Genomic DNA, 26,463 nt, shown 5'->3' on the forward strand with positions numbered 1-26,463 from the left:
TTTAAACAACTCCATCTTGTTGGGCTAGAAATTGTATCCCCCAGGGCATGCTGGTCCCAGGTAGAGAGGGATGGCCATGGGATTTCCCTCGGCTGCTCTGGAGGGGGATTACCTTGGTGGTAATGGGTGCCTGCACTGCCCCTGGAAGTCACAGGCCTCAGAGGTTTGTGGATTCTGTAGTTAGTGGAGCTTTGAGTTACTCATGTGGCCCTGTGAGACTTAGGGTACTTCTACACTACAATTAAAAACCGGCTGCTGGCCTGTGCCTGCTGACTCACGCTCAGGGGGCTCAGGCTAATGGGCAGTTTAATTGCAGTGTAGGCATTCAACTCAGGGTTTAGGACCCTGCAAAGTGGGAGGGTCCCAGAGCTCAAGCTGCAGCCCGAGCCCATGCAATTAGAAAGCTCCTTAGCCCAAGTCCCACTAGCCTGAGTCAGCTGGCACAGGCCAGCCACGAGTGTCTAATTGCAGTGTAGACGTATCCTAAGGGACCAAAACACTTGGAAATCCATTTTGAATGTGAAAAGAGAAACCTGACTGATTCTCTCTCTCTCCCCTCACAAGTAAATTCCCATTCTAATAAACCTAGACTGTAAGCTCAGGGCAGGGACAGTTGTCTTGTATTTGCAGTCAAAAGTGCCATGAAAATGTAGAAGAATTAATAAATACATTGGATGATTCAGAAACCACCACCAGAAGGCTTTCCCCCCTTGATTCTGAGCAGCAATGAATCCGGTTGTGTCTGGTGAACCATTCCTAACACAGGCTCTTTGGGATCAGGGAAGGGGTTGACTTCTTTGGCCATAGCAGACTTAAACCGATTCACTATGTGTCAGTGACGTGAAACAGAGTTTCCAGTTAGATCTCGTTCTGTTCATTCAGGTCATTGGTTAAGCTATCGTACTCGCTGGAGCGCGGTGACATGCCCAGGTACTGCTTCAAGAACTCGCTAAATCTCTTCTGGTTGTTCCACTTCCGGGCTGACTTCCTGACCCCGATGAAGCCCCCGTACCGCTTCTGCACCCCCTGCCCCGTGGGCTCCAGCACCTGCCTGTAACTGTACTTTCCTTTGAGGAAGCCACCAAGCCGCTTGGAAATATCCTTGGGCTGCTCTTGGAAGTCACCCAGCGGGGTCTCACTCCCATTGCTGACACCCTTGTCCACCTCCCGCTGGTGGATCAGGCTGCTCACCTTGGAAACTCTCTTCTCACCTTCCACTTTGCTAAGATCCACCACTTTGGTGAGGTCATTGAAGTGCTTCCGGCTGCCTCTGAACAGGCCACTGTCTTCCATCTCTAATGGCTGGTAGGAATCTTCTTCCAGGCTGTCAGTGCTCACCTGTATGGATGACTTCCCAGCCACTTTGGTGCAAAGCTCCCAGGTAGTACTCGAAAAGGCCTTCCCTTCGCACTCCATGATGCAGACCTGCAGAGAGGAACAAAACAAGGAGGCTTTCAATCGGCCATGCAACCTTTTCTCCAGCAAGTGGAAGTAACCTCCTGCAGGACACTAGTACAAGGTCTGTGCTCTGCTTCAAGCCCTACTTAAGCCCTCAGTGACAATTGCTCACCAACGTGAGCTTGTGTAACCTCCTGGGTGTGGTGTTCTGTCCCAGCTAGTGGCACTGAGACCACTTAGAGAAAGAGAGAGAGATTAATGAGTCTGCTCTACAGCCTTAGCTAACAGCCATATGGCTTTTAGCTCATGCAGTAGAGGCTCATGCATTTAGCAGAGGTCCCAGGTTCGATCCCGCCCACCGGGACTGGGGTTTGTTAGTGTTACAAGTTAGGGCTCATCTAGGATTTCAACTGGGAAGTCTCTGAAGCTTGGGACGCGCTTCCTCAGCTAGGAGAAGTGTAACCCACACACCTGCTGGGTGTGGTGTTCTGTTCCATCTAGTGGTACTGAGACCACTTAGAAAAAGAGAGAGAGATTAATGATTCTGCTCTACAGCCTTAGCTAACAGCCATATGGCTTTTAGCTCATTCAGTAGAAGCTCATGCATTTAGCTTCAGAGGTCCCAGGTGTGATCCCACCCGCCGACAGCCAGGGTCTGTTGGTGTTACACTTGGGTTTCCCAAGCTGGCTGTTTGTTAGCCAACAAGTAATAGCTGTAGACCATTGTACAGATCTGGCAAAGACCTCAGAGTCTTTCCAGGATTCTGCCTAAACTGCTAGGGAACCAGTAATCCCAAGATGTTTGAAAAGGGCTGCACAGAATAAGGATTAATTGAAGCAAGTAATTATGCTAATTCCCAGGCCTGCAGGCAGAGCTAATTTTGGTATGCATGGAGTTCTGCACATCAGAGGAATGGCATGACTTTGCTTTTCTAGCTGGGATGCCCATGACATAGTGTTGCTTTTTTGACCTAGGCAACTAGTTACATTTTGGGGCCACAATAGGGTGACCAGATATCTGAATTTTATAGGGACAGTCCTGATATTTGGGAGTTTGTCTTATGTAGGCACCTATTATCCCCCAGCCCCTGTCTTTCACACTTGCTATCTAGTCACCCTAGGTAATGGGGATGTTCTAGCTGGAAGTAGAAATTGATGGAATCTGGTCTTTAGCTTTGATACAATCTTGTTCATTTACAAGGAGTGAACAAGGACCTGCTTCCCCAAACGCAGTAGGAACCACGAACAAAAGCAGCTGCATACTCTCTAGCCTTTTCCAGGGTCACACTGTGTTCACTGACTACTGCTGGGCTTTCTTGCCTCCCCCGCCGCCTCTCTTTCTTTGTTCTGTCTCTCAATTTCTGTGTGTTCTGCCTACACATGAACACCCCCCCTACAACCAATACTCAGCAAAACCCTTCCACCCACTCAGTCAAAGAGCCCCTGGGTGGGCTCTCTTAGGCCTTAGTTAAGGGGCCACACCCGAAACGCTTCACAGCTATTTTAAGTGAAGGGTGAATTCGCACATCAGTTTCAATGAGGTTTTTATTTCACTCATCACAAGGTTTAATCCAGTTCATAACAGCAGCATTAAAATACAGAGTGTGTGCGTTAAATGCACCCTTCTGCTGGAGGACATTTTGAAACAAATCTTTTGTTTCAGCCTCGTGGCAAAATACATTCCCATCAGCCACAGCTGTAGAAGGTTGTGCAGAGCCAGCCCCCCCCCCCTCCCCCCCGCTGAGGGGGCTAGATACCATTCATGCTCATCCCAACTGTCCGATTACAGCAGCCTGTAAAATGCCCGCAACTGTGTAATGCTGAGGTTATAATACTGCACAGCAGCCCCTCTGATCTGCAGAATGGTATTTAATTAGCTTTTTGTAAGTGACTAAAAGATCTATGGGGAAAGCAGTTGTGCTCACAATGGGGCTATCTAGCCAGCCCTGTAATCCTTCACTGAAGCATGTTTGGAAATTGTATAGTTAACACCCTTCCACGTTTTTCCTTCCTTTCTCTGCTTTGGCTGCTTGGCAGCACTGAACTGTCTGTGCAGAGGATTCACAGACAATATTCAAACCTGATGTTGGAATTATCATACTGCATCCATCGTAATAGTACCTGGGTAATAGTATCTGGGCACCTTTTACAGCCCAGCAGGCATCCCTTTAGACACTGTAGACACAAAGCTAGATTTTCTTCTGGGTTATGCTGGTACAAAGCCAGAGTAACTCCACTGACTTGCATCGGGTGAACTAGTCTACCCAAAATCAGAACTAACTAGCCTGAAATGATCCTTTTTTGAGCTTTGGAACTGCTCCCTCTCCCTTAGCTTTCATTTGTTTAAAAACCTTCTGGTCTCTGGTTCTGGCATCCCCACTATGAAATACACATGTGGGATGCTGTTCTCACCATATGTCTGACTTAACATTACTGGTTATCTTTACAATAACAAGTCTGACCCTGAGAGGCTTCCACCCCAAATATAGGAGAGTTGAGAGATTCCAATAGGTCAAGTAAGTATCTGAACTTATGGGTTCTCAGACACTGTCTCACTGTGTGATCTTGAGCAAGTCACTTTGCCATATGTCTGTTTGCTCATCCATCAGCTTGGAATGATAATACTTGCCTATCCGGGGGCAGCTAATGCTTGTAAAGCACTATAGATTCCCTTGGGTTGAAAAGAGCCACAGAAATGCAATGCCTTTTAGAAGTGCACAATGTATTAATTATCCAAACTGATCTTCAAGACTGTTCACTTCACCCCCATTTCGCAAGGACTTATCTGTACATCCTCAGTCTGACTACTGGGGAAGCAGACAGCAACTGCTTCAAAAAACAATATCCACTCATTGGTGAAAATGATTCACGTTTCCCTTTGAAGTTTGTGCTTCTGTTCCACTCTCCCTCTGCTTATTACCGCTCTGTCCTTAATCCAGGCATCATCCGCGTGCTTCCTCCTTTTATCAGACCTAGTTCTCCCCAGGCTAGGATGCGGATCAAACAATGGGCCATGTGGCCACAGCTTTTGCTATTAGTCATGGTTAGTAAGCCTCATGTTGATGACTAAACCAGCCAACGGGGAAAACTGGTTCAGAGAGAAATAGTATTTTTTTGTTATCTTCAGAAAGAAACCAATTTGGTCCTCACCAAAGTTCCTTGTATGACGCAGGCTGGGCCCAAATGACACACTGGTTGCAGCAACAGATCGATCAAACTAAACGATGTGTAAAAAGAAAAGAAGTACTTGTGGCACCTTAGAGACTAGCAAATTTATTTGAGCATAAGCTTTCATGAGCTACAGCTCACTTCAACGGATGCATTCAGTGGAAAATACAGTGGGGAGATTTATATACACAGAGAACATGAAACAATGGGTGTTATCATACACACTGTAAGGAGAGTGATTACTTAAGATGAGCTAATACCAGCAGGAGAGCGGGGGGGAAGGAACGCCACTAGCCGTCACCTTCAGCCCCCAACTAAAACCTCTCCAACGCATCATCAAGGATCTACAACCTATCCTGAAGGACGACCCATCACTCTCACAGATCTTGGGAGACAGGCCAGTCCTTGCCTACAGACAGCCCCCCAACCTGAAGCAAATACTCACCAGCAACCACACACCACACAACAGAACCACTAACCCAGGAACCTATCCTTGTAACAAAGCCCATTGCCAACTGTGTTCACATATCTATTCAGGGGACACCATCGTAGGGCCTAATCACATCAGCCACACTATCAGAGGCTCGTTCATCTGCACATCTACCAATGTGATATATGCCATCATGTGCCAGCAATGCCCCTCTGCCATGTACATTGGTCAAACTGGACAGTCTCTACGTAAAAGAATAAATGGACACAAATCAGATGTCAAGAATTATAACATTCATAAACCAGTCGGAGAACACTTCAATCTCTCTGGTCACTCGATTGCAGACCTAAAAGTTGCAATATTACAACAAAAAGACTTCAAAAACAGACTCCAACAAGAGACTGCTGAATTGGAATTTAATTTGCAAACTGGATACAATTAACTTAGGCTTGAATAGAGACTGGGAGTGGATGGGTCATTACACAAAGTAAAACTATTTCCCCCCCCCCCCCACCCCACTGTTCCTCAGACATTCTTGTCAACTGCTGGAAATGGCCCACCTTGATTATCGCTACAAAAGGTTTTCTTTCCCCCCCGCTCTCCTGCTGGTATTAGCTCATCTTAAGTGATCACTCTCCTTACAGTGTGTATGATAACACCCATTGTTTCATGTTCTCTATGTATATAAATCTCCCCACTGTATTTTCCACTGAATGCATCCGATGAAGTGAGCTGTAGCTCACGAAAGCTTATGCTCAAATAAATTGGCTAGTCTCTAAGGTGCCACAAGTACTCCTTTTCTTTTTGCGAATACAGACTAACATGGCTGCTACTCTGAAACCTAAACAATGTGTGTAGACCCTGCTAGTTTGGGGGCTCCAGAGATGTAGCTCGCACAGGGAACAGGGCCGCACAGAGACTATCTACCTGGGCTGGGGAGTGGACACACCAGAAGTGTGATTGACAACCTGGGTTTCCCCTGGGAGGTACTGTCAGAGGGACTGCATGACCAGAGCAAGAGAGACCCAGAAGAGAAGGGGGGGGTGATTGTTAACCTCCACCACCACATGGAGAGGGAGCCGTTTTCTGACTGTCCCAGTCAGAGGGCCTGAGTCTGCCTCAGATCCCCAGAGAGCCCATGGGCCACTCCCCACACTGGAAGCCAGGAGTCAGCCGGGCCTTGATTCGACTGGGACATCAACCAGCTGCATGCAGAAGCTGCCTGCAGCTCAGACAGTGATACCTATCTGCCCCTCAAACAGCTCTCTTGATCAGGCTGCGGATGGCCTTTGGGGAGAGGTGAGGTTCTCTCCTAATACTGCTGGGAATAATTAAGAAAGGGATAGATAATAGGATAGAAAATATCATGTTGCCTCTATATAAATCCATGGTATGCCCACATCTTGAATACTATGCGCAGATGTGGTCGCCCCATCTCAAAAAAGAAATATTGAAATTGGAAAAGGTTCAGAAAAGGGCAACAAAAATGATTAGGGGTGTGGAACGGCTTCTGTATGAGGAGAGATTAATAAATCTGGGACTTTTCAGCTTGGAAAAGAGACTGCTAAGGGGAGATATGATTGAGGTCTATAAAATCATGACTGGTGTAGAAAAAGTAGATAAGAAAGTGTTGTTTACTACTTTTCATAACATAAGAACTAGGGATCACCAAATGAAATTAATAGGCAGCAGGTTTAAAATAAATAAAAGGAAGTATTTCTTCACAGAATGCACAGTCAACCTGTGGAACTCCTTGCCAGAGGATGATGTGAAGGCCAAGACCATAACAGCGTTCACAAAAGAACTAGAAAAATTCATGGAAGATAGGTCCATCAATGGCTATTAGCCAGGATGGACAGGCATGATGTCCCTAGCCTCTGTTTGCCAAAAGCTGGGAATGAGCAACAGGGGATGGATCACTTGATGATTTACCTGTTCTGTTCATTCTCTCTGGGGCACCTGGCACTGGCCACTATCAGAAGACAGGGTACTGGGCTAAATGGACCTTTGGTCTGACTCAGTATGGCCGTTCTTATGTTCTTATGTACTGGTATCGTGATGGGTTTTTACTAGGTGTTGTAAAATTGCTTGCAGCTTTTAGTCACCATCCCTAGCTCCGTCTCCTGTCCCTTTCTCCTCCCTTAATGATCTCCTTTCCTGTTCCAGGGCGTAAACTGTTGTTATTTTTGATGTGGTTTAGATTTGCTATGTTAGTTTTTATCTAAGAGGTCATTGGGTATTAGCCCTGTGTATGCCTGCCTTTAGGTGGGGGCACCTGTCACCTGGACCCAGAGCCCATGGGTCCTAAGGGGAAGGGAGAGGGTCTGAGAGTAACCAAGGGGGGTGGAATCAGGGACTACACCACCTTTACAGATTGGGGCCCTCTAGGAGGGAACTACCCTTAGAAACCATAGGTGTAGTGTGACTTCTGTATTTGTGGGGGGGAGGGGGGAGCAGCTGCAGTCAGGCCAGTGGGGCTGCGTTTGCGGGTCAGGGGGGTGGAATTCTGTGCCTGCCAGTGCCCTGCCAAACCACACCCATGTTAGAAACCAGTAGGTATATTAATTATGTAGCTCATGGGCCTGTCTTACCAAAGTCCAGGGGTGTCTGGACCTGGAGTCTTGGTTGTGACCATCTTTTTTGTATATCTAATAATGGGGAGAACACCTTACATTAAAACAGAGGGCTCTAGGAGTATGGAATGCTATTCTCAGCACTCCTGGTAAGATCTATCCTGAGTTGTGAATGCTCTCTTCAGAGGTAAGTATAGACCTGTTGGTGAACTGTATGCCACTTTCATTGTAACTCCTATGTGGTGGTATGCTTTTACTCTGGTCCATGTGGCATTTCTATAGCATCTTGCTTCTGGGGAACCCAAAGTGCTTTACAAACACAGTAAAGGCTCACCCTTGTTATATTGGCATTATGAAAAGGGGGCAGCCTGTCCATACAGTAGTTAGTTGCAGCCAGCTTCTGTTATAAAATCCTATTTTTAACACCCTACAGCTTTGGTTTGGAAAATTCCTTTAAACTAAAAAGTGCCACATTTAGTCTGAAACAACGGAGGACTGTTTCTGCAAAGTTTGAAGAAAATCAGTCTAAGTGACTGACTGGTCAATAAATACCTAGATTTGAAAAAAAATGGTCTAACATTCCTTTGTCTCCTTCTAGTGCAGACTGATTACTACACTATCCCTTCAAACTTTTTATAGTCACCTCTCCTTGCAAGCCCAGGCACCAGCTGTGTTTGAAGAAATTAGATCATTAATAAGTTTGCTTGCTTACAGTGTTTTTGTGAGGGATAGTTTGGGGCTCAGTCCTCTGGCAAAAAATGCCCTTGACATGAATGTCAACAGACTTCATTGGCAGTAGGATTTGGAACCAATAGAACCAAATAGAACCAAATATTTGGAACCAAATAGAATACCATTTATTTAAATATTTGATGTTTTCTACATTTTCAAATATATTGATTTCAATTACAACACAGAATACAAAGTATACAGTATTCACTTTATGTTTAGTTTTATCACAAATTTTTGTTCTGTAAAAACAAAAGAAATAGTATTTTTCAATTCACCTCATACAAGTACTGTAATGCAATTTTTTTATCATGAAAGTTGAACTTACAAATGTAGAATTATGTACAAAAAATAACTGCATTCAAAAATAAAACAATGTAAAACTTTAGCGCCTACAAGTCCACTCAGTCCTACTTCTTATTCAGACAGTCACTCAGACAAACAAGTGCAGGAGATAATGCTGCCCGCTTCTTGCTTACAATGTCACCTGGAAGTGAGAACAGATATTTGCATGGCACTGTTGTAACCGGCATTGCAAGATATTTATGTGCCACATGCACTAAAGATTCATAGGTTAGGTTGGATATTAGGAAAAACTTTTTCACTAGGAGGGTGGTGAAACACTGGAATGCGTTACCTAGGGAGGTGGTGGAATCTCCTTCCATAGAAGTTTTTAAGGTCAGGCTTGACAAAGCCCTGGCTGGGATGATTTAGTTGGGGATTGGTCCTGCTTTGAGCAGGGGCTTGGACTAGATGACCTCCTGAGGTCTCTTCCAACCCTGATATTCTAAGGTTCTATAAAAAGAAAAGGAGTATTTGTGGCACCTTAGAGAGGTACTCCTTTTCTTTTTGTGAATACAGACTAACACGGCTGCTACTCTGAAATCTAAGATTCTTCATCTTCAACCACCATTTCAGAGGATATGCGTCATGCTGATGACAGGTTCTGCTCAATAATGATCCAAAGCAGTGCAGACCGATGCATGTTCATTTTCATCATCTGAGTCAGATGCCACCAGTAGAAAGTTGATTTTCTTTTTTGATGGCTCGGGTTCTGTAGTTTCTGCATCGGAGTGTTGCTCTTTTAACACTTCTGAAAGCATTCTCCACACCTCGTTCCTCTCAGATTTTGGAAGGTACTTCAGATTCTTAAACCTTAGAGTGCTATAGCTATCTTTAGAAATCTCACATTGGTACCTTCTTTGCGTTTTGTCAAATATGCTGTGAAAGTGTTCTTAAAATGAACAACATGTGCTGGGTCATCATCTGAGACTGCTATAACATGAAATATATGGCAGAATGCAGGTAAAACAGCAGGAGACATACTACTCTCACCTAAGGAGTTCAGCAAAATATAATTAACGCATTATTGTTTTAACGAGTGTCATCAGCATGGAAGCATGTCCTCTGGAACAATGGCTGAAGCATGAAGAGGCATATGAATCTTTAGCACATCTGGCACGTAAATATCTTGCGATGCCAGCTACAACAGTGCCATGTGAACGCCTGTTCTCTCTTTCAGGTGACATTGTAAATAAGAAGCCGGCAGTATTATCTCTCGTAAACGTAAACAAACTTGTTTGTCTTAGCAATTGGCTGAATAAGAAGTAGGACTGAGTGGACTTTTAGGCTCTGAAGTTTTACATTGTTTTGTTTTTGCAGTTATGTAACAAAAAATATTGACATTTGTAAGTTGCACTTTCACGATAAAAAGATTGCATTATGGTACCTATATGAAGTGAATTGAAAAATACTATTTCTTTTGTTTATCATTTTTACAGTGCAAATAATAATATAAAGTGAGCACTGTACACTTTGTATTCTGTGTTGTAATTGAAATCAATATAATTGAAAATGTAGAAAAACATCAAAAAATAGTTAATAAATTTCAATTACTATTCTATTGTTTACTAGCACAATTAAAACTGCGATTAATCACAATTAATTTAAAATAATTTAGAAGAAGAATTAAGTCTTCTTTTCCTTTTTTTTTTTTTTTTTGAAATGTTTGGGAAGTGTTTAACATTTGTACCTTCTCTCTACTCACTGAAATCACATTGCACCGCACTTTGCACTGTGGTAGATTCAAACACACTGGCTCAAGTTAGGGTACCTTATCCAGTTAGAGCTACAGAGGAATTTTAGGCACAATGGGAAGTTAGTCAAGACATTAGGGTTGATGCCCCCGGCTTTAGTGGCCTTTGTTCTGTAGCTCATCCATAAGACAGCACTGCTAGTAGTTAGTGCCGCTTGTCCTCATGCATTAACATAGCACTGACTCAAAGGAAAGAGCATCCACGTCCTACAGCAGTGAGATTTCCTTTGGAGGTCTCCTAGCCAGCCCCTCTTAGTTTATGCTGTCTGGCCAGCTCACAGCCCCAAATGTTATGGCCACAGGAAGTTGTCCCACCGGCGCCTAGGACTGCAGCCTTTCCCTGTCTTTTGCTTTAAACCTGACCATGCAGCGCACACACTGCGGACAGCAAGTAGAGCATTACTTCCCCACAAAGATCATGCTAACGGTCCATTTAACAAGTCAGCTAAAAGACACTATCAACTGTGCCTCCCCGTACCGTGCCACCGCTTCACTTCCAAGCCAGTGAGCAGAAATAGAGGTCCTGAATGCTATTGATTGAGCTGATGGGTGCGGGGAGGGGGAATGACATCTGTCTCTCCTTCCCCCACCCTGCTGCCCCCAGACTATTCTCTGTCAGAATGAGAGCAGGTGCAATTTTTAATGCTTCATTTCCAATAAAAGATAATGAAACTCCTTTGTTGCCACTCAAGCGTACTTGCAAATGGGTTTCCACTTGCCGTTTAGGCACTGATCTGTGTCTACATTAGGAACATTACATGCTAGACATGGCTTCCTCAGGAGGATTCAATGGAGCTCTAATGGAGCGAGAGGCCCTCGTTGTCAGGGTTCTCCTCTCTCTCTTTAACTTGTGCCTTCCAGGGCACACAGGCACCTACTGATTAAGGCTGACACAGTGACACTGCCAGGGATTGGAATGGGGGTGGGAGATAAGGGTTGGGACTGTCCGAATGAATGTTACATGCCAGATCCACTTCCCTACTCCCAGTTTCTAACACCCCTTTGTTTTTAATTTCCCAGAGCCATAATGGTAGATCCTGAGCTGTGAATAGCGCCCCATTGATTTACACCAGGTGTGGGTCTGGCTCAGAGTGAACTAGACTGAACAGCTCATCTACATTTGCTCCACAGAGTTTCTCCCCCCAGTCCTTTACACCTCACCCCAAATTCCTGCCCCCACTGACAGCAAGTTGATATGATGACGAAGGACTTGAGGTCATGCCCATAACTTTGCAGGATCTGAAGCTGGCTAGGGCATCATTAAGAAGTCTTAACCAGCCAGCCAATTAGGTCACAACACTGAAAAACTACTCCTACATTTTCAAAGTGTCGAGTGGGGCTTCACCTGCCCATGAGACTGAATGAGAATTAGTTGGCTGATGCTTAGAAAATGTAGGCATCCCATATCAGGTTTCAGTATAACGTTCTCACTGTCAAAACCAAATCTTCTTTCTAAGTCTACTGTGCCTATCACTGTGGAATCTGAGCCTCCCTGATTCAAGTCATCCTCTGCTTGTGTCTCAGTGTCACACATTGGCCCACCACCAGCCAGTCATCTCCTCTCATGAAGCAATTATTTCCAATGCCACTAGTCACCTACATTTTACTGGTCATTGTTGCTGGTGGCTGCATGCCAGCTATCATTCATATCCGTCCTGCCACACTCTCAAGTGGAACAAGAAACTTAGCTCCTTGCAGGGCAAATCAAGTCTGTCATAATGTAAAATGCTCTTCTTCGGTGCTCAACTTACATCTGGCTTGAGACAAAATGTGAGATTGTACTGGACACCACGCAGTGTCCCAGAATCATGAGCTAGCAGGAAATCTGAGCTCTCGCCTACATCTCACTTCCCTTCATCTTGCCTGGAAATATTCCCAACATGGCCAACTCTCAGTACTCAATGGGCATAAGATCTAACTACCTGTCATCCTTGCTATTAAACTCTGTTTCTTTAGGGCAACCATGCACTAACCTTCTTGGCCTTTAAGGCTAAGGAGACAGTCCTCACTATTAGTGCACCAGCAAAAAGTGTAGCTGAGAGACTAGACAGAACCAGATCCTCTCCAAAACAGAATATGTCTATATTTCTCAGGGAAAAGCCTAATCTCGCTTACACCAGATGACTCCTTTGACTTCAGTAGTTATGTCCAAGTGTGACTGAGAGCTGAATCTGACCTGTCACTCTACAGAACTGGTAGCCTGGATCAGTTTCCCCAATTCCTATAAAAGGGAGCTTCAACTATGTGCTCGGTGCTGCACGAGCCACAGCAATAAGGAGCGCTGCCTGACGAGCTTATGGATAAGCTGTTTACTGACACAGAGAAGACCTGATATGCTGGGGAAAGCAGAGATGGGAAGAACTGAGCATGCTTCAAGCTTCAGCCTTTTGAGGTAATTCTGTGAAAAAATGGTGGAGTGGGGGCTAGAGCCAGTGATGGGAAAATAATTTTTTGCAATAAAAAAAGGAACTGGAGGGACTTTGCTCTAACTTTCAAGAGGAAAAAAATAAATCTTTGAGTCTTGAATCTTAGCCTGAGCTGGGAACGTGTCAGAAATCTGAGCATATGATAATGGGGGTTTATAGTAGCTGATTCGCAAATTATTGCTATTAATACAGAAAGGGAGAGCAACCTCCTGGGCAGACTATGGTCCTGATCCTGTTTCCCTTTAAATGATTGGTCCTATATTAATAACTATGATAAGTGAGCAACAGGATCATAGGAACAGCCTTGCTTTATCACCTTCTAGTTCTTATTTACTTCCCCATGCAGTCCATTCTTTTGTACTCATTTGCCACCCTCCCTCCTGCTCCAAATACCCGTTCGCTTAGCTGCCTGCCAGGGGCCACTCATGACGCCAGCTGCTAACGCGGATTCTTCCAGTGCATGCATTCGTTCATCATCCCTAGTGATTGCCTGGGCTACTGAGCCAGAAAGTGACCATCTGCACAATCCCTCGCTGCGAGGCCATCACATCGCTGCTTCCAAGCACAGCAGCAGCAAGAGCTCACAGAAGCCTTCTCCCTTCTGCTGTGCCCTTGAAGGGCTGTTGAAGGTGCAGCATGTTATGGCAGGGATTAGTCATAGTGCTGAAGCACAGAGACCACGGGAGAGCGCAGCATGGGATGGTGATGGGTGTTCAAAACTAACCGTAATGATGCATCAGCTGTGTTAACTGTCTGTTGTCCTTTACAGGAAAATTGGGGGTGGAGAGTCAAGAGCTGTAGAGGTTCCAAAAGCTCCTCTCACAGACCAAGTCAGCCAGCAGGAGTGACTTCATTAAAGTGCTACAGTGGTGCAACTGTGCAAATGTAGCATTTGAAATGTAGACTTGCCCTCAGAATGAATCCAGGGCTTGGTGTAGAATATAAACCAGTACCTTCCTAGGACCAAGTCATTTGCACTGCATGTCCTGTGCATGGTTACAAGGTAGAGCGTACAAGAGGAGGTAACTCTAACTGGGGGACTGTTGTGCTCAAGGTTCTCAACTGGGGGGCATCAAACTTTAGGGGAGTGCAGTGAACCAGGTCAAATTTGAGTTAGTGGTGTTGAGACCTGGCACAGAATTCAGGTTGCACTTCTCAAACTAGGCACTCTAATGACTTCAGCTCTGCTCCTGCAGCTATGCCCTGAGTGTAGGGAACTCAGCCCACCTTATCCATCCACAACAAAGAGTTCCATTTGTCAGTGAAAAAAACAATCCTAATCATACAGTGGCTGAGCTACTTCACAACCGTCTTTAAAGCCATACATAGCACACACCAAAACATTTTACAAATTGTTAATTAGACACAGAAGGCAGTAATTCCCCACACCTTATTAAGAGCCTGATCCTTCAAGGTGCTGAGGATACTCAATACAAATACATTAGAAGCAAGAGAAAGACCAAGGACAGAGTAGGCCTGTTACTCAGTGAGGGGGGAAAAACAATAACAGAAAATATGGAAATGGTAGAGGTGCTAAATGACTTTTTTGTTTGTTTTCACCAAAAAGGTTCATAACGATTGGATGTCTAACATAGTGAATGCCGGTGAAAATAAGGTAGGATCCGAGACTAAAATAGGGAAAGAATAAGTTAAAAATTACTTAGATAAGTTAGATGTCTTCAAGTCACCAGGGCCTCATGAAATACATCCTAGAATACTCAAGGAGCTGCTGACTGAGGAGATATGTGAGCCATCTTCAAAAAGTCATGGAAGATGAGTGAGATTCCAGAGGACTTGGAAAAGGGCAAATATAGTGCTAATCTATAAAAAGGGGAATAAGAACAACCCTGGGGAATTACAGACCAGTCATCTTAACTTCAGTATCTGGATAGATAATGGAGCAAATAATTAAGTAATCAATTTGCAAACATAAGAACAGCATACTAGGTCTGACCAAAGGTCCAGCTAGCCCAGTATCCTGTCTTCTGACAGTGGCCAATGCGAGGTGCTTCAGAGGAAATGAACAGAACAGGTAATCATCAAGTGATCCATCCCCTGTTGCCCATTCCCAGCTTCTGGCAAACAGAAGCTAGGGACACCATCCCAGACCATTCTGGCTAATAGCCAATATCCTCCGTGAATTTATCTAGTTCTTTTTTGAACCCTGTTATAGTCTTGGCTTTCACAACATCCTGTGGCAAAGCGTTCCACAGGTTGACTGTGCGTTGTGTGAAGAAATACTTCCTTTTGTTTGTTTTAAACCTGCTGCCTATTAATTTCATTTGGTGACCCCTAGTTCTTGTGTTATGAGAAGGAGTAAATTCCTTATTTACTTTCTCCACATCAGTCCACACCTAGAAGATTATAAGATGATAGGTAATAGTTGCATGGATTTGTCAAGAACAAATCATGTTAAACCAATCTAATAGTTTTCTTTGTCAGAGTAACAAGTCTCGTGGATGGGGGGAAGCAGCATATGTGTATATCTTGGCTTCAGTAAGGCTTTTTATATTGTCTCGCATGATTGTCTCATAAACAAACTAGGGAAATACAAGCTAGATGGAGCTACTATAAGATGGGTGTATAACTGGTTGGAAAATCGTTCCCTGAGAATAGTTATCAGTGGTTCACAATCAAGCTGGAAGGGCCTATCAAGTGGGGGTCCCACAGGAATCAGTTGTTGGTCCGGTTCTGTTCGATATCTTCATCAATGATTTAGATAATGGCATAGAGCAGGGGTTCCCAAACAGGGGGTCCTGACCCCTCAGGAGGTCACAAGGTGGTTACATGGGGATCGCAAGCTGTCAACTCCTTGGGACTGACAGCTCCCAGCCTCCATTAAATTAAATTACCCCTCCCATTTTTAATGGATCAGCGGGGGTCACACTCAGAGGCTTGCTGTGTGAAAGGGGTCACCAATACAAAAAGTTTGAAAACCACTGGCACAGAGAGTACACTTATAAAGTTTGTGGACAATACCAAGCTGGGAGGGGTTGCAAGTGCTTTGGATACGATTAAAATTCAAAATGATCTGGACAAACTGGAGAAATGGTCTGAAGTCAGTAAGATGAAATTCAATAAGGACAAATGCAAAGTACTCAACTTAGGAAGGAACAATAATTTGCACATGTACAAAATGGGAAATGACTGCCTAGGAAGGAGTACTGCAGAAAGGGATCTGGGGGTCATAGTGGATCACTGCTGCAAAAAAAGCGAACATCCTGCTGAGATGTATTAGCAGGTATGTTGTAAGCAAGACATGAGCAGTAATTCTTCTGCTCTCCTTAGCATTGATTAGGCCTCAATGGGAGTATTGTGTTGAGTTCTGGATGCCACATTTCAGGAAAGATGTGGACAAATTGGAGAAAGTCCCGAGAAGAGCAACGAAAATGATTAAAGGTTTAGAAAACATGACCTTTGAGGGAAGTTTGAAAAAAGGTGGGTTTGTTTAGTCTGGAGAAGAGAAGACTGAAAGGGGACATAAACGTTTTAAATTACATAAAAGGTTGTTACAAGGAGGAGGGAGGAAAGTTCTCATTGACCTCTGAGGATAGGACAAGAAGCAATGGGCTTGAAGTGCAGCCAGGGTGGTTTAGGTTGGACGTTAGGAAAAACTTCCTGTCAGGATAATTAAGCACCGGAATAAATTGCAGAGGGAGGTTGTGGAATCTCCATCATTGGAGATTTTTAAGAGCAGGTTAGACAAACACCTGTCAGGGATGGTCTAGATAATACCTAGTCCCACCATGAGCACAGGGGACTGGACTAGATGATCTCTCAAGGTCCCTTCCAGTCCTATGATTCAGCTGGTGCTCAGCATAACCTGCTGAATCAGGTGGCCAGCTCTCCAAGTGTCATTAGACACATGGCTAATATGTCTCTGTATGCAAACTTTATTTGGTCAGATCATGAAGGTAGAGCACTTGTATGAAAAAGGAAAAGGTTGCCGTGGTGTCAAAGCAGCACATTTACTACCAGAGCCATGTATGAGATGTTAGAAAGCTAATATCCTGAAACACACAATTTCAAGACTGGACGTGTGAATAAGATAAGCTGGCATCTCTCTGAGGGCAGAGTTAGGGTAGTTTGGGTGCCTTGTCTGAGGAGTACATGGTTATGTAGCGGTATCATTTTTGCTATTGGAAAAAGGGACGGGGCTCTAAGTTTAAAAAAAAATTTCTATGGTGGGGTGTGATTCAGACAAGATTAAGGACCCCTGCTTTAGTACAGCGGTTCTCAAACTATGGGGCGGGCCTCCCAAGAGAGGCACAGGAATGTGTTAAGGGAACCACGAGCTGTGTGCCTTTCTTTTTTTTTTTTTTTAAAAGAGCTCCAGCTGTCAGCTCAGATGGTGGAGCTTGTGCACACCTGGTTCTCCTCCTTCCCGCCCTCTGCAGGAATCCCTCACTAGGAGGCAGCCCAGACTCAGGATCTCCTCCCCTGCCAATCCCTCACCTGGTCAGCCCCAGGATGGCAGCAGCAGTGCAGAAGTAAGGGTGGCAATGGGGCGCTAAGTCTGCTGTGAAAAGTGATATTGACAAATATCACTTTTCACATTGCCACCCTTCTGTGCTGCAGCTGGCAGAGCACTGCCTTCAGAGCTGGGCACCCAACCAGCAGCCGCTGCTCTCCGCTCTGCCTTCAGAGCTGGGTGGTGATATATGTACTTGGGGAGGGGGCATAAATGACTACAGACACAAAGAAGAGGGGCCTGATCAAATAAGTTTGAGAACTACTGCTCTAGTAGATTGAGTGATAGGATGAGTAACAACAAGTGAAGAGCTATAAATGTAATTAAGTCAAATTCTCATTACGCTCCTGACAAACTGGAGTAACTCCATTGACATCAGTGGTCATTTGGATTTACACTACGTGACTAAGGAGAGGGATCAATTACCAGTACGGGACTGAGTACTTCTGAGCATGTCCTGTGTGAACTTGATGTCTCTAGACGTCTGAGCAGATTCAGACTGAGCTGAATGCTCATGTAGTTGATCCAAGCACTGTGCCCTATAGTCTCTGGCATCTTCCCGGTGGTAGCACTCTTTCTACAAGATGGTAAATTATTTATATGTGCTGCCCCTCTGAGAGCTGTTAAGCTGTGTGAGGTATTAAATATCCTGTTGCTGCTCTCCAGGTCTAAAAGAGTGCAGACTGGAAAACGCAACTGTTATTCCATGTTTTTTTAAGCAGGAGAATAGGGAGGAAGACTAGTTTTGTGGTGAAGGCCTTGGGGGAGGGATTGGGAGATAAGGGTTGAGTCATTTGCTCTGCCACAGAATCTTTGTGGCTTTGGGCAAGTTACTTAATCTCTGTTCCTTATCTATAGAATGGGGACAAAGACGTTTCCTTTGTCTGTATATATTTAGGCTGCAAACTCTTTGGGATAGTCCCTGCCCTGAAGAACTCGCAATCTAAATCGACAGGCCCTTGCGCAATAGGCGTTGATCTTCGCTGCGGCCTCTTGGTGCTACTGGAATGCACTGCACACAATAATTCTCTCATTTAGAGAACTGTAAAATCCATGTATGTTAAAAGACAATCCATGTGCAGTTTATGGTGAGTCTTCTCCTGGCAAACAGAGCCAGCCAGCTCAGAGGGTATGTCTACACTGCAAAGAAAAACCCACAGTACCAAGTCTCAGAGCCCAGGTCAAGTGACTGGGGGTTGTGGGGCTTGTGCTGTGGGGCTAAAAATACTAGTGTAGATGCTCCAATTTGAGCTGGAACCCGGGCTTCAAGTCCCACCCCACTGGGGGGATTTCAGAGCCCAGGCTGCAGCCAAAGTGGGAACTTCTATACTGTTATTTTTAGCCCAGAGCACAAGTCAATTGACTTGGGCTCTGAGACTCAGCGCCGTGGGTTTTAATTTGCAATGTAGGCATACCCAGAGAAGTGCAGTGCATTCCCTACTGTCCCAACCATCTCCTCCCTCTCCCCCTGCATTTCCAGGTTGGCACTGGCCAGAATCACACTTACAAAACATAAGCCTAACACAAAGATTTGGAAGATCCATGTTTGGTTCCAAAATCACTGGGCTGGGTGATGTGGCGGTACCATGATCAGCTGATGTCTTGATTGGCTGTAGCTAGGCAATTACACTGTGCTCATCACCATAGTATCTGGTAATCATCATCTAAGCATTATTATCCCCATTCTACAATTGGGGAAACTTGGGCACAGAGAATAATTTGTCCAAGGTCACTTGGCAAGTTAATGGCAGAGCTAGGATGGGAGTGCAAGACTTTTGAGTCCTAGGGTAGTGCCCTAACCATTGGGCCATATTGCTTCCCACTCCTGCAGATAACGGGTGCACTGAGGGTCCCTAGAAGAACCCCCCACAATAGGAATTAACTTCTTCAGCACATTTATAGGAGGTTTGCTGATGCAGAAGGTGCCTTCTGCAGGCCAAGTCTGGCCCATCTGCTGCAGGGTGATGGATCCTGCAGGGCATTCAGTGCAGAAGATGCATCCTGTGAAATGTACCCAAGTGACTCAGGACTTGTCACCATGACAAACTCAAGTAAAACACCGTGATGTACTGTCTTGGGCTTGTTAAGAAATAGAAAGGGGGAGGGGAAATCAATACATACCAAGGAGAAAAGAACAATAGGGAAAGAGAGGCGCCTACCAAGGCTGTCACAGAGGATCAATAGAGAGGAAAAGAAAGCATTATGAACTGTGAAAAAGTACTGGCCAGAGTCTTTAATGGCTCTCATCCCTGTGTGCTCTTTAATCAAGTGCTGAAGGCAAATCTCATTTTCCTGCACAACAGGCTAGAAAGATCGGAGCAGTGATAACCAAGGAATGAGAAGATACTGATCTAGACACCCAAACTTCCCTAGGGAAGCTAGGGCCTGATCCGGAGAGTGGTCAGCAAGTGTACCTCCTATTGACTTCCATGGGAGATGCAGCTACTCATCACCTCTCGGGATCAGGCCCTTCATTTCCATCATAAGTTAGGGAGGATAGAAATGTCCTTTTTCCTAACCTTCCAGTCCTGCTCTGCCCCTCTCCACATGTGTGATCTGCATCAGGAGATGCTCTGAACTAAGTAATGCTCATTAATCAGTTTACATGTTGAATCAGATCAGAACGTCGCCTTGTATTGGCACAGTGAGCCTCGCTGGTCTTGACAAAGACAGTTTTCATTTGTACGTGTAAGGCTGAGTCCTGAGGGACAAACAGCTGGCAACAGGGATGAGTTGTTGCGACGAGTTAGAGTGGGAGTGATTCAGGAGACTAGCAAAGCTTAGCATGGTTTCTGAAAATGTGTCTAAAGACTAGATTATAAAGTTACGCGCCAGCTCCCAAGGCTCACGTCTGTTGGGGTCGGGGAGTCGGGTCTGACATGCTGATTCATTCCTTTCCAATTAAAAGTTTCCATTCTGAATGCACTTACTGCTAGCTTGACAGCCCTGGAGTTTGAAGTCCTCTTGTTATCCCCAGAACATTTACAACAGGAGGAGTGATCATGTCAGCTTCCTCCTTCTCCATGCCTCAACCTTGCCCAGGAGGAGAGACCACTTCTGGGAGTCAGATGGCCACGCACCCTCCATGGACCATGTAGTTGTTGGTGTCTGTGTTGAGAATGCTGAGAAAGGGGACTAGCTATTGTCCATTATGTTAGGGGTACCTGGGTGCTGGAAAGGGGGTGTAAAGACACCAAGAGTGTTTCACAGAGGCCACCAAACAGGCAGCAGCTGCTTTTGATTATTACCAACCCAGGCTGGATTCAGCCAGAGGTGTTTGTTTTTGTGTGTGTGTCTTCAATGCACTATTTTACATGTAAAAGAGAGGATGAGACTTAAAATCCTTCAGAGTAATATTCATGCATGAAACTATAATGTGGCCAACGCCTTTATTCTAAATGGTGGTTTGCATTAGCAGTGGCTGAGCTTCCGAAAGGGTACAGAGGTTCAGATGAACATCCAAAAGTTTGGCTTACATTACTGAGACTGTAAGCTCTTTGGGGCAGGGACTGTCTCTTTATTCTAGGTTTGTACAGCACCTTGCCAAGGGGTGCTGGTTTATGACTGGGGCTTCTAGGCATCCCAGTAATACAAATAATGAAGAATAATCTAGACATTTTGGATTTAAACAGCTGAGGCTGGAAATCACATGAGAACTGCTTTTCTCTGAGTATTTAGCACTTTCCCTTCTAGCTGCAGTGCAGAAGGTTGTATGAAAGAAACAGAATAGGGATGGCAAAGTTCGCCCAAACCCAACTGGAACTGAGGAAGACGTGTGGGGAGTTCTGCTCCCTTGAGCCTGGTAGAAGAGGGATATTTCTCCCTTGGCTTTTAGCTGTGTATCCCCACACCTCCCTTATTGTAACCCTTGTCCAGCCCTAGCTTGGAGTGGGAAGGCAGATTGCACTCTAAAATTGATATGAATAATTGCTCTTCAGAGCCCAACCAGCCAGAGTGGTCCCTGTTAAGCAATGGGAGTGGCTGAGCAGCCTTCCTGCACAACCCCTTACTGTCACTGATGCAGGAAGCAGGAGACTGGATGGAATCTAAACAGTTGTATGGATAAGAGCACTAACCACAGCCAATCTGCATTCAGCAATATGATTCATTTGGCCTAATCTGTCATCATCATGTGCCCAGATTAGTGTGACCAACTTTGTAAATCCTTTTCCTGACACTTCAAACAGTACCAGGAGGCATCTAAAGCCAGCCCTGAACATGAGTATGTAAGCAGAGTCAGGATGAGCTCCACCCTGACATCTGTTGGTGAGGTGTGGCAAGTTGTGGAAAAGAACTTCAGGGGCCAATCTCATTTGCATAGGCATACCCACCCCGCCTAGAATGAGGCCATAGCTGCCCAAATGGTCACTTTGGCTGCTGTGGGATCCTCAGTGTCTCTGTTATTGGGGCAGGAAGAATAAATTGTTATTACCCTGATTATGGGAATCAAGGACAGTGGAACTGTACTTGGCCTTTTGTTATGATGGAGGGACTCGCCATCAACTAAGTAGCACTCGCTAGGCAAGGGACATGGGTTCCAAAACTCTGTGAATTAGGAGAGGTTGGGGATGGGTATTAATGTTTGGTGGTATGGGCCCTCTGGTGAGGGCCTTACATGTTAATTTCACTTTCTTCTCTTTCTGCTGTAGAATATCAGAGCTAATTTTGATTCTATTAGGAGTCTAGTTACAGGCTACAGAGATGAATTCACTTTGGGCTAATGGTGCACCAGCACTGAGGCTCCCCTACTACAAGCTGCAATCACAAAAGAGCTAAACTTACTAAGAGCTGAAATCACTGAGTGTTGTGTTAAGTAGTGGGGGAGCCTGAAGATATATGGTGGAGCAGTTTGTGGGATGGCAAGCAGAGCAGTTTGTCAGATGCCTAGAGCAGCTCATGGGGCGGCTGGCAGAGCGGAGCCCCATGGAGAGTTGGGGCCATCAGCTTTGGACCACATAAAGTGCCCCTTAATTCCCCCCCCCCCCCCGCAATCTCCACCCAGGTTGGGAGGTAAAACTCTGCAGATAAACTTTTGAACTCTGGGGCTGCCCTGACCAGGGACAGAGACTTTTGGGTCGTTGGACTTTTGGGACTTTGGGTGATTTTGGGTTGGTGGACTCAAGAACCAAAGGGAAAAGACACCCCCCAATTTGCTTGGGGTGGGTTTTTTTGCTCATGGGTTGTGTTATGAATCCTGTTGGTGGTGTTTCCCCAACATAATGCCACATTGTTTCTCTCTGTTATTAAAAGGCTTTTTGCTACACTCGGACTATGTGCTTGCAAGAGGGGAAGTATTGCCTCTTGGAGGCGCCCAGTGGGGGTGGTATATATTTGTCACTGGGTGGGGGCTCGAGCCGGTTTTGCATTGTGTTATTGGAATGGAACCCCCAGATACTGAACCCGGCCCTTGTTGCTGCCAACTCTGACAGGCAGAAGGGTTACATGAGTGTTTGTGGATCAGGACTCGCAGTGCAGCAGGTATCCTAGCAGACTGTGTCAGTGTGAAGTCAGAGACACAGTAAAGCTGGTGCATTAGATCCCCCAGCTCTGCCACCTCAACCTTGTGATGAGGGGGTGGGGGTTACTTCAGGCCCTTTATCCACCTCTTCCAGTGTAAATACAAATCCTTGGAAATTCTTCCTCTGCACAGGACACCAAGTAATAGAAGCTACCGTTACCCACACAGATGGGCATTCTATCAGCCACTTCCCACTGATTATTAATATGCACCAGACGGGAATCAAATCCTGACTCTCCTTGAGAGTCCAGCTGTAACTCCCTAGGCAAACTGCAAACCCTTCTCCTGGGTGCAGTTACTGAGACTTGTTTTTTATGAGCTGGGCTTTTCCGCTCCTTTGCCTGGTGCATTCTGTGGTACCTCTTGTGGGCCATAAACTTCAACAGAAATTTATAGAGCCAGACAAGGCCTTTCAAACACATTGTTGCCAATAAAACTGGTCAGGATTCACTGCCTAACAAACACTGTGCTAGAGAGAGAGAAGGAGGTGTGAAGAAGAAGAAAAGCAGGACTATTCTTCTCTATGGGCTTAAAGCTGCAGTAGAATAGTGGGGGGAGCAGTGAAATGGTTCAAGCCAGCTGTGATCTAGGTGCTGTAATTAAGTGTCCCTATCACTCCCAACAGTCTTGTCTCTGTCTGGGCTGACTCGAGGGTTGACACTTCGAAAAACTCTTTTGTCCTCAGAACAAAGTCACATCAGGAAATGGCTCAGATTCTATCTATGAGCAGTTTGGGCCTAGAGATTGTTTTGGGGTAGGGTGGCCAACTTTCGCATTTGTGAAAACTGGACACTGAGTGCTGGAACCTCTCCCGCCCCCTGCTCTGCCTCTTTCCCTCGAGGCCCCACCCCATCGCTCGCTGCTATCTCCACCACCCTCCCACTCCCAGCTGAGCAGGGCTCTAGAGGTGACTGGGGCAGGACATTGGAGAGAGAGCCGGGCTCCAGGGGTGAGTAACTGGGACAAGTCACGGGAGGGAGAGCCAGGCTCTGAGGGTGGGAGGGTGACTGGGGTAGGGCAGGGAAGAGAGAGCTGTGCTCCAGGGGTGGGGTGCAGGGGGGCTGAGTGGGGCAGGGAGAGCCACACTCCGGGCGCAGGCGATTGGGGGTGGGTGAGTGGGACAGGCAGAGCCATGCTCGGGGCAGGACAGGGGAGCCGCTGGTGCCTCCTTCCACGCAAGCCCTTCCTGAGCGCTCTTCCAGGCTACAGCAGCCTTGGTGTCAGAGGCTGGTTACTGTAGGCAACCAAACTTTTAGTGTCTGGTCAGCAGCGCTGACCGGACCCGGCCAGGTTCCCTTTTCTACTGGACTTTCTGGTCAAAAACCAGACACCTGGCAACTGTATTTTCGGGGGTGGGAAGCTGACAACACCAAGATCTCAGCTTTCTGACTGGGGGCCCTCAACATATCAGATTGAAACACCCTACTTGTGTGTCCATAGCCCCAGCAAGCCTGTCTTTCTGCGTTATTTTTAATGCACCCCTTGCTATAGTGTCGAAAGTCCAAGAAGCAAGTGTCCTAATGTAATCAATCTCAGAAATTCTACGATTGTGGGTGGAAATAAGACCTCTCAGTGTCTAACTGACCTGCACACAGGTGACATCTGGGTGAGAACTTGTAACCTGCTGCTTTAAAACACAGGCCTTTACCATTGCTAGCCATGTATATAATGCCATAGCTGTACACGGTGCTATGTTATAGGTCCCTGTGCCAAACATAGAGGTCCCACAAAGTATTCCAGCTTTAGGAGGTGCCTTCCAGGGCTCCTAACAAATTCAGAGAAGAGAAGGGTGGACCTGATTCACCACTGTGCTATGCTAGTTTTACACTGGTGTAACTCCATTAACTTCTATAGGATTACTCCTGATTTACACCAGGGCATGCTAGCTCAGAATCAGGCCTTTGTTTCTATGCTTTTTATTTACTTGACTGTCCCTCTAGCCATTGATCTTCTTAATCTGTAGCCATAAAAATATAGCTGGATGTTTCACACATTCATAGATGATATAGCTCTCCTGCAAAGCAACCCCCAGGTCTGTCCCTGGAAGCCCTAGGAGATGAACGGATCTGATCTCCCACCTTACTTCCAAACGCTCCTGAGAGTCCTTTGCATGGGGCTGCCCTGGCTGCTAATGCAAGGAATAAAGGATTCTGGAGTGGATGGGTGCAGGTGGGGATCTCACTATGGGGTACAAGATGACCCTGGTATATTTCCAACAAAAAAAGAGGGATAGAAGGTGTCATAAATATAAAGGGAAGGGTAACCACCTTTCTATATACAGTGCTATAAAATCCCTCCTGGCCAGAGGCAACATCCTGTTACCTGTAAAGGGTTAAGAAGCTCAGCAAACCTGGCTGGCACCTGACCCAAAGGACAAATAAGGGGACAAGATACTTTCAAATCTTGGGGCGGGGGAAGGCTTTTGTTTGTGCTCTTTGTTTACATGGTTGTTCTCTCTTGAGACTGAGAGAAGCCAGATGGAAATCCATCTTCTCCAACCCATCCTAAGCCAAGTCTCCAATATTGCAACCAGTATAGGTAAGCCAGGCAAGGCGGATTAGTTTATCTTTTGTTTTATGTGAATTTTCCCTGTGTTAAGAGGGAGGTTTATTCCTGTTTTCTGTAACTTTAAGGTTTTGCCCAGAGGGTTTTGCCCTCTGTGTTTTGAATCTGAATACCCTGTAAAGTATTTTCCATCCTGATTTTACAGAGATGATTTTTACCTTTATTTTTTTTAATAAAATCCTTCTTTTAAGAACCTGACTGATTTTTCCATTGTTCCAAGATCCAGGGGTTTGGGTCTTTGATGATTTTGTAACAATTTGGTTAGGATATTATTCTCAAGCCTCCCCAGGAAAGGGGGTGTGTAGGGCTTGGGGAAAAACGTCTCCAAGTGGTCTCTTTCCCTGTTCTTTGTTTAAAACGCTTGGTGGTGGCAGATTACTGTTCAAGGCCAAGGAAAAGTTTGTACCTTGGGGGAGTTTTTAACCTAAACTGGAAAGAATAAGTTTAGGGGGTCTTTCATGTGGGTCCCCACATCTGTACCCTAGAGTTCAGAGTGGGGAAGAAACCCTGACAGAAGGGCTCATTTATTCCCGTGAAGCACTTTACCAATTCTACTGCCCCCCATCTCCTGATGTGGCTCTAGGTGATTGCTTGTGTTATCTGTTCCTAATGCTGGTGACATCGGGACAGGGCAGCGTTACTGGTGCACCTGGGACATCTGCATGTCGGTCGCTGGAGAGTGAGTGAGGCTATGGCCTTGACTGACTTACGAGAACATTGAAGTTGTCCTGTTGGTTGTACAAGTGTCTGTTGCAGCTCAGACAGTCCCTCTGACAGTCGCCGAGCACGTGGGCAAACAAACACAGCAGCAAGAGATCCCACAGCAGAGCCCCCATGGCGGCAGTTGCAAGACCTAGAGAACAGAGAAACAAAGACAAGTAGCACATTGAAGAGATCACTCCCTGTTAGAAAGAGAACTTCTCCATTGCTGAGTCACCAGAGCCGCAAAAGCTCTTAAGCAACCGGATTATTTTCCCAGTATACTAACAAGGTGCATGTGGTCTGACTGGTCAGTAACTGCCAGGATCACGCTTTCATTTTTGGAAACAGATACTGCATTTGCTTTTGCCCCAGTCAGTTGGTGCTTCCC

At 45.6% G+C, this 26,463-nt stretch overlaps 1 protein-coding gene across 1 annotated transcript; it reads right to left on the reverse strand.

Moving 5' to 3' along the window:
- Nucleotides 1-858: 858 nt before the first annotated feature.
- On the reverse strand, nt 859-26,209 carry PNOC (prepronociceptin). The gene is made up of 2 exons (XM_077811501.1): nt 26,084-26,209; nt 859-1,425 (listed from the first exon to the last, which is right to left on the reverse strand). Exons 1-2 carry the CDS (start codon nt 26,207-26,209, stop codon nt 859-861), a joined length of 693 nt encoding a protein of 230 aa, XP_077667627.1.
- Between the last annotated feature and the right edge of the window lie 254 nt (nt 26,210-26,463).

This window comes from Eretmochelys imbricata, chromosome 3, assembly GCF_965152235.1.
Source record: "Eretmochelys imbricata isolate rEreImb1 chromosome 3, rEreImb1.hap1, whole genome shotgun sequence".
NCBI classification, from domain to species: Eukaryota; Metazoa; Chordata; order Testudines; family Cheloniidae; genus Eretmochelys; species Eretmochelys imbricata.